The following is an 8,917-nucleotide window of genomic DNA, read 5'->3' as shown; positions in this document are numbered from 1 at the left end:
GAGCCTGTGGGTTGTGCTGAATGTTGCATCCATTAGCAAGTGCTGCAGATCAAATCATACCTCAGGACTTCTGCTCTGGGTTTCTTGTGTCTCGGTTACTCACCACACAGACCCCTGTACTGCCAGCAACACTGCATGCATGAGCAGGTTTCCCAAAGACATGCAAGAAACTCAAAGAATGAAGTCTAAGCTTTCTCTTCCTCTTGTGATTCTCATTTTATGGTCTTAGCAGCACTACAAGCCTCCTTTACATCTTTAAATATTAACACAGCTATTCTCTTCATGTGGGATCCCTCATTAACATATGAATAAATGATTAATGGTCACTGTACCAAAGAAGTGCAACTTTTATAACTATATGAATCAGCACTGAGCCAAACCCTTCAAGAGTAGTAAGAGTTTTCTGGCATTTATTGCACTTTATTGCTTCCTGGATCATTTAAAAGAAGTCACTGACAAACAACTGTAGGCTTGAAAGTTTACTGCGGATACAGTGAGAAGTTCTGTACTTCAAAATGCAGACAAACTTTCTTTCCCAGCAATTTAATGCTGGTCCTTTGGCAGAAAACTCCACAGCTTGTCCAGCAAATGCTACTATTTGTGATGGCACCTCTTGTGTATTGACAGAAGATAATTTTAATCAAACTTTGAGCGTAGTTTTAAGTACTGTTCTAACAATCATGCTGGCTTTGGTGATGTTCTCCATGGGCTGCAATGTGGAAATCAAGAATTTCTTGGGCCACATAAAAAGACCCTGGGGTATATTTGTGGGTTTCCTTTGCCAGTTTGGAATTATGCCTCTCACAGCCTTCTTGCTCTCTTTGGCCTTCAACATCCTTCCTATTCAAGCTGTCGTGGTGATGATCATGGGATGCTGTCCGGGGGGCACAGCCTCGAATGTTATCGCCTACTGGGTGGATGGAGACATGGACCTAAGGTAAGAGGAGCTCTTCTTTAAGTACTTCATGTGGCTCTTTACATTGCAAATTTTACATTGAAAAGGACTGTCTGATCTCTCTGATGGTTTTCTTAGCTTCCTGGCACATGCATGGTTTTTTCTCCTTGTAAAGATGGTGAGTTACTGTAATTGCAGTAAATATAAGCAGAATAGCAAATATCCTTGGTTCATTGGGAATTCATGAGAAGATATCACAAGAGAATTGTGTACATTAGAAAATATCTTTATTGTTAAACTTCAGATCCTGGAGCAAATATCATCTATGAAGACAATTAATATATATTATGAAAACTTTGCCCAAGTTAAAATTATTTTTCTTTCTCCCAAGATCCTGAGTAGTGAAAATATTAAAAAAAACATAGGATTTTGGGACCAGAATCCTCTGTACAAAATAGCAACTATGCAACTTTTCTTGGAAAAGAGCTCCTCTGGAAAAATATTTTCCCTCCTTTTGTGTTCTATACAACAAAAAGACAGGTATTTATTTTCTCAATGAATACTAGTTCTAATGAATACTTGTGATAATTCTTTCTGCTCCTGGAACCTTATGCAAAGTCTTCAAACTGAGGGAATATTTTACAGGCTAGAAAACACTGCTTAAGGCAGCCCTGCATATTGGGAGCAATGAAAACCCTCCTTTGTGTCAGTGTAATGGTCTCAATGACAAAGTGCTATCAACTCAGAAGCAGATGTGTAAGGCACCTGACATGGCATAGGACATCAAATACACAGGAGAAGTAAACCCTACTCTTAATGCAAATTCCATGGGAGGTTCATCAACTCTAAGAGCCTCTAAAAACAAGTTGTCTTTTATTTTTATGTCCTGATTACTTTGGTCTAAAATAAAGAGGATCGTTTCTCTCTTTCCTACAGAGCAAAATAAATTAGAGCATTCATCCAATTTATCATATGCCAGTCTTAACTAGAAACAGAAAAAATAGTAGAAGTAAGAAATATGTGGAGCTAGAGTAAAAAGTCTAATAATGTTAATATTTGTAGCTTTAGTACAATATTTTTTCCATCCTTTGAAAATATTGAACTTTTCTGTCACATACAGGTATTAATGTAGAAAACAGCTTTCAAATTATAAATGAGATTAGCTCTGCTAATCCTTGACTTCCTCATTGTAGATGAAAAATCTATGATATTAAGAACTGTAAGACTCTTAATTTCAACTAATACAGGTCTAAGAAATCACAGATGAGAAGATATTGAGTACAAGGCTGAAATTTTGTTCTAATCTCTCCCTGAAAGAATAAACTGAGCTAAAGTATGCTTGGTCAGCTCTGTATGTTCAGAGTTGTTCCAATGAAATCAGTGTTAAAAACCCAGATTTATAATGCTATAAACATGAACAGGATTTCTATCCCATGGTGATGACAAAGGGTGAAGTTAATTGAAAATGCCTTTAAAAGGTTATTCTTCAGGTAAAGACCTCTACCTTTGTTCAGAGGCTTTTGGTCAATACCTTTGCAACAAAGATGCAGGGACCACAGGATACAGGAGGTACAGCAGATTGTCAAGGCAGGCATCTTCTCTTCTCAACAGAAGAATAACATTGGAAATTGTATGGATGGTTTCTGGAGCCGCCACAGTATCATATCAGACATTGTTTTGGTTTTAAGTTTAATATTTTATGATTCGACATTACAAACCATGTCTATACTTCTGCTTCAAAACCTTTGTGCAAATGGACCACAAGTTGGAGAAGGAATTAGTTTTATAATTAGCATTATGATCATAGTCAGGTGAAGTATGATGTTTCATATCTTTCTTAGTAAATCAAATCCAGCTGATATCCTCTAATGCTTCCCCATAGAGATATTTTTTGATATTTCACACAAACAACTGCTTCTGTGGAAACAGGGACAGGGGTTAGAGGATGGCCAGATTTTGGAGAAGGAGGTACATTCAGGGACAGTATAAAGATATAGGAAATACAAAGGTAGGAAACATGAGGGGCTTTTTTTTTCTATTTGGGACTTCATCAAACCTTAATTGTAGCCTGTAACTCTTTTTCTCAGTAGGAGACTTCTATAGGAATTCTTTTGCCAGAGGCTCCTGCAAATTCCTATTCAATGACTCTAAGGCAGAGAGTGACTAGAACCAAAATGAATGCAGATATTCCTGTGGTTTCTGCATAATTTTTTCTAGATTTCTCTGGATCTGCTCAGCTTGTGGCCAGGATCAGTAGTCTCTTTTCTGAGGACAAGCAACAATAAAGAGAAATCTGAAGTGAGGCTCAGAAAAAAGCTTCCAAAATCTCTTAACTAGAACCTTCTCTCACTATTTTTACACCAGAAAAATGAGATTTGCATGCATAATTTTATCTTATGTATTCCAATTCCAACTCCTTAAAACAAGGAGTTTCCTCCTTATTTTAGATGCCTTGTCTTTTCCTATTTCTTCACTCCTGTAGCAGAATGCATCTTTTTGTACAACAGAAAACAGAAATATCTTTGCGAAATGCAGGAACAATCCTTATGCTAAGCCTCACTGAGCAATTCTCAGCACCTACTTTTTGGCCTAGAGCAAAACAAGCCAGAAAAGGGAATTTTATTTTATCACATATCATAGGCAATTAAATGGATTTCTGTGCTATTGACTTCAGAGTGAAATTTTAACACCCTAGAACTGCTGTTATAATTAAAAGCTCCATTTGATGTCCATCTCTGCCCCTGTTTCCTGCTTACTGTCCTCTCTGAAACCAGCCAGAAAAGCAGCATGGAGACATATTTGCCAACAGACCTTTCTGCTGGCCGCCTGTCTGACTGCCTCCTTTGCACCAAAATTTATGGTTCTGTGGCTGCAGAACACCTTGATTTTTCATGTTCTTTTCTTTTCAGCAGAAGCCATTCCTTTCATTTAGCATTTCTCTAACCTGATAAATTGTCTGTAGCCAGCAACATTTCTTGCACAACCTTTCACAAGGTGTGAAATGGTAATAAGAAAATGAGAAAGACTATGGGCTAGCATGAGATGAACTGTCACTGTAACCAATTTCTTTGCAGCATCAGCATGACAACTTGCTCCACGCTGCTTGCAATGGGAATGATGCCACTTTGTCTCTTTGTTTACACCAAAATGTGGACTGATGCTGATGCAATTGTACTCCCCTATAACAGCATTGGTGAGTCCAGTGAAACAGCACTTTCTCTTCTGTCTATCCTCCATTCAGGGCAACCTATACCATCACCCTGCAGTCAGGAAGAAATCACCTCAGATTTTTAAAAATATTTCTCTTTCTACCTTTTAATAACCTCCATGGATATTAGGCCCATGAAGAATCACTTCACATCATCCACAGCTCTGCCAAAGACTTGAAGCCGTTATAAATATTGTACAGATAATTGTGACAAGATTGTGTTTGTTTTTCTTTCTAAATGGCTTTGAGACCTACATGGTAGTGGGATAAGAATATAGAATAATTCAGATAGGAATAGCTGCTTCTTCTGGATGAAAGTGTTTATAACAGCTTTAAGATACAATCCTACAAAGAGCTAAATGCTGAGGCCATAATCTGACAAAATACTTAGGCACATGTGGATAATTAAGCAAGTGATTAAAGCTGCTGAGTCTCTTTGAAAAGCTGCAATCTACACTGCCAGGAGTGGCTTCATTTGACTTCCTGTCAAAAATCTCATTCAGCTACAAAGAGAAAATAGTTAAAGTATTTAGAAATACATGCTCCAGTGCTTTGCAGAGCTGTGGCCCTAGTGCTTATCAAGTGCAGTTCCATGTTGTGCTAATCTTAAAAGCCAGCAGAATCACTTTCACATTCTTCAACTTCACTTCCCATTGTCCTTGGGGAAAAACAAAAAACCAATACGTTGCTTGCGCTTTCAAAATAAATACTGGAGGGGGAAGGCCAAACCAAAAGAAGCTCTAAACTGGTTGCTGATACGGTACAGTAGCAAAACACCTGCAGACAAAATGAGCATTTAATATAGCTACTCACATCACAGGATAGTGATGATTAGCACACAGATTTCTGTCTGCCTTTCTGATGCAGGTGAATGAGCATGTAGCTCAGCAGAATGGCAATTACTTCAACAGGCTGCCAAAGATAATAGAGTCTATAGAAAAGCAAATAGGCAGGTGTGGGTAGAGTGTGCATGAGTGCTCCAGGGTGTGCACACAGAAACATCCCCTGAAAGGCTGCTCCAGGCCCACAGTCACTCATCACGGTGCCCGTCCTGTGGTGAGCTCTTGCACCATGCAGGGTCTTGACTTCTCTTTTCTTTTTTTACAGGACTTTCTCTGGTAGCTCTTGTAGTTCCTGTTTCAGTGGGAATATTTGTCAACCACAAGTGGCCTAGTAAAGCAAAAATCATACTTAAGGTAGGATATATAAGGCTGAAGTATAAGCAATTATGGACAAATTATGGAATCAGTGGGACCACTGAAGCAGTACATTGCTATTCATAGTATTAGTACTTGACTTCAAAAGACCTGGTAAGTTTTCAGCAGAAAACAAATGAGGTGCTGTGGAAATGTATTGCTTTTCCCCTGCACAAACATGCATGAGTTGCATGCATTATTAGCAACCATCATTATCTAAAGAACCTACTTTTGTCTTTGGCTGCAACTATGTTAGTAATTGAGTTCAGTATATAATGTAAACTGAAATTGGAAGGAAAATCATTCAGGTGAAAAGAAAGCAGTTTTTTCTCTGCAAAACAATAAAAAATAAAATAGTTCTGTATCAAAATGCCTTTCTCCTTTTAAGAGAGTTTCCTAATATTTTTGTGATCCAATTTTTGAGTGTGAAGCCAATTTTTATTAAAAAATAATAAACATAAACTATTCCAACTCTTATATAAACCTTAAAAGACTATTGACAAAATACAGGATGCCATCTTTGCAAGATTGTTTCAGTTACATCAAAAATATGGGAGTTTTGGCAAAAAACTGTTCTCATCAAAATAATAATAATAATAATTCAGCCACATCTAGGGTGACAGCAAATTAATTATTCTGTACATTTGGTTTAGGTTTAAAGAGATTTTCATATGTACTGAGAATTCTTGGCCTTTCCTAATCATTCTTATTTAACAAATATGTTATCTAAATTTTCTTAAAGAAAACTACTCTGGTTGCATGTTTTTCTACCTATGTTTGTTATCACTTCTTTGCTATTGGCTCAGACAGCATAGAGCACAAGTAAGGTCTTTTTAAATCAATCCATTTTCATGAAACTGCTAGCTTATCACATTGCATTTTGAAATGCATTCACATCTTACTATTTCTATTTAATTAGTTGAGGGGAAAGCATGGACTTGTACTTGCATGTGAAGAAACTCTACTCGATCTCTCAGCAAAGCCTCATTTAATTCCTTCTTACTGAGTGGGTGAGCAGCCCACAGCCTTGAGAGTTTTCTTTGTGTAGGACAATAAAGCACCAAGTGAAGATTGAGCCATAGTGTCAGATTAAGGCCTATATAGTGAGAAATTCAGACAAGAGAACAAAGACAGTGTGCCAGGTGAAAGAAGAGCTTGTCATGGCCAGACCATGTTTCTTCTTCCAAAGTGCGTGTGTTTAATAGCTCAGCCAAACAAAAGCACTTGCTCACTCGGTGCTCTTAAAAATGTTTCAGCCAAAGACTGATGGAACCACTTCAATGGCAATACATGTTTTAGCTGAGAAATACATCCTTGTAAGCTTAGACTAAGAAGTGTGTCTCTGAGATCCCTGACAGACCTTCCACTTGGGTATTGAAAAGAGAGTGAGCTATAACTTTTTTAGGCAAGCAGTGGTAAAGGTCTCAGTACATTTAGTCACAAGAAATAAGATCAACTACAGTGCTCAGGTCTATGTAAAAGGGCTATACAAGCTCATAACCAGTTTTCAAGCATGAATTTTTAGCCTCATTAAAGATTTACCCCTGCACTTGGCAAATAATTTCCTAGCACTAGCTCACTAGCAATCTAGTGTCTAATTAGCAGACACTGTACTAAGCCTCAGAGTGATTCACCAAGGTGGGGAGGAAAATGCAGTATTCTACTTACTAGGCTGTCAGTTTCTCAACAACTCTGGGGAAATTTTTCTAATGTGTGCACCATTCCTCACTTATATCAAACCTGTGAAATTACTTTTAATCTCCAGCCCTAAGTACAATTATAGTCAAGGCTTCAAAAGGCTAGTTTTACAGACATCTGCTATAGAAACATATTACAGCTGTGTCTTGATCTAGAGCTGTAGTCACACCTTGAAGTACATCATACATCTCCTGTTTGTTAAAATGGCAACTATCTCATCTCTCTGACTGCTTTGAATTGCTGTAAACACTAGGTTTTGTGCTTAACATGACATTTCAGTGACTCAAGTTTGACACCATTTTGACACTCAATTTCCTTGAGGTGTCATTTGTACAGTACTGTGTGATTCTGTGATCCTGACTGAATCCCTCTTCTTTTGCTTCACAGGTAGGTTCCATTGTGGGAGCAGTGCTCATCGTGCTCACTGCTGTGGTTGGGGGAATACTCTACAAAGGCTCCTGGGTTATCACACCAAAATTATGGATCATTGGCACCATATTTCCAGCAGCTGGATATACTTTAGGATTCTTTCTGGCTCGCCTAGCTGGTCTGTCATGGAACAGGTAATGCACAGCCTTTATTCAACTGCGTAAAAAGATTTTATTCAGGGATTAATCAATGCTGAGAATGCTCTCTAAGCATTATTTAGGTTACAGAGTCACTCATTCACTGTCTGCTTTTTTGTGATACTAAGTGCAGACAAAGCTTTTCTCATGCACATTCATTTACAGATTCTGACAATAACATTTCCTCCAACCCTTCGTATGTTTTCCCTTTGTGCGCCAATGTCTTGCACTTCAAGCAGGTGAAACAGACCTGACTTGTAAGTGGTTTGGAACTGCAGTAAAACCTCTCATGTAAATGCAGCAGTCTACAATTTAGACCACCATTGCAAGAGAGAGAGACAGTGAGTGCCACATATGTGCCTTGAAGGTGGTTCACCGTCTTCTACAGCTGCTGAACCGCCAATAATTGGTGGTACCGGCCATAGGTGGAGTGTTTTTCTGACTATGTCAGCTGAAGGAAACAATTTTCTTAGTTATCCTTTACATTTTTTGCTTATCCAGATTAGTAAAAAGCATTGGACCCACTGGATGCTATTTCCCACCTGTCTTTGTATTATTCCCTTTAGGTGTCGTACAGTGTCTCTGGAAACAGGCATGCAAAACACCCAGCTATGTTCCACCGTAGTACAGCTCTCATTTACTCCTGAACAACTTGAACTGATGTTTACTTTCCCACTCATCTACAGCATTTTCCAGCTGTTGTTTGCAGCACTAATTTTAGGAGGTAAAGTATAGTAATTTTATTTTATAGCACTATAATTATCATTATTATTACCAGTTTAACTTTTCATGTATATTGAGAAAACAAGAAGAGATAAAAATAATCAAATGGATTTCAAAATCAAATCATAGCTTTAAAAAGACTTTCTGGAAGTTTTGAAATATTTTAGCAATATAAAGAAAGAAATGTTGCATGGATATATGTTACTACAGCATCTTTTTCAGGTAATTTTTCTAATTCTTTTATTTAATGCTGTCCATATATTGATCCTCAGGCTACCGTCTTTACAGAAGACGCCATGTCAAAACAAAGACAGATGTTGAGAAAACAGCGCAAAAAGAGGATTCAAAATCAGAAGCTAAAATAAATGGAGGATTTGTATCAGATGAGATTAAATAGACAATTATGTCTGCTTCCACCAGCTGTGAAAATAAAGAATATATGGTTTATTTAAAACATTTTTTTTTCACATGCTGTTTTTTCATGGTAATATTAAACAAAAGAAGAAGTTCTGCTGACATTGTACAGCAAGACTTTAAAATTATTTACTTACGAAAGATCTATTTTGATTTTTAACATGGTTTTTGCCATAATCGTAGAATGTGGTTTTCAGGATAATTTCCCAAATTATGG

The 8,917-nt window shown here is 37.5% G+C and overlaps 1 protein-coding gene across 1 annotated transcript; it reads left to right on the top strand.

Moving 5' to 3' along the window:
• The first annotated feature begins 515 nt into the window (after positions 1-515).
• SLC10A2 (solute carrier family 10 member 2) lies at positions 516-8,683 on the top strand. The gene is made up of 6 exons (XM_058825596.1): positions 516-937; positions 3,970-4,088; positions 5,211-5,299; positions 7,385-7,560; positions 8,130-8,287; positions 8,559-8,683. The coding sequence occupies exons 1-6, from the start codon at positions 516-518 to the stop codon at positions 8,681-8,683; spliced, it is 1,089 nt and encodes a 362-aa protein (XP_058681579.1).
• Positions 8,684-8,917: the final 234 nt, after the last annotated feature.

The sequence above is a fragment of the Ammospiza caudacuta genome, chromosome 2 (assembly GCF_027887145.1).
Source record: "Ammospiza caudacuta isolate bAmmCau1 chromosome 2, bAmmCau1.pri, whole genome shotgun sequence".
Lineage (NCBI taxonomy): Eukaryota > Metazoa > Chordata > Aves > Passeriformes > Passerellidae > Ammospiza > Ammospiza caudacuta.
Note: the sequence above shows the minus strand (reverse complement) of the source record. Positions and strands in the feature narration are given on the sequence as shown.

Coding starts and splice junctions, on each gene's coding strand:
- SLC10A2 (XM_058825596.1), top strand. CDS start 516: ATGCAGACAAACTTTCTTTCCCAGCAATTTAATGCTGGTCCTTTGGCA. Junction 4,089..5,210: donor ACTCCCCTATAACAGCATTG/GTGAGTCCAGTG, acceptor CTTTTTTTACAG/GACTTTCTCTGGTAGCTCTT. Junction 5,300..7,384: donor AAGCAAAAATCATACTTAAG/GTAGGATATATA, acceptor TTTGCTTCACAG/GTAGGTTCCATTGTGGGAGC.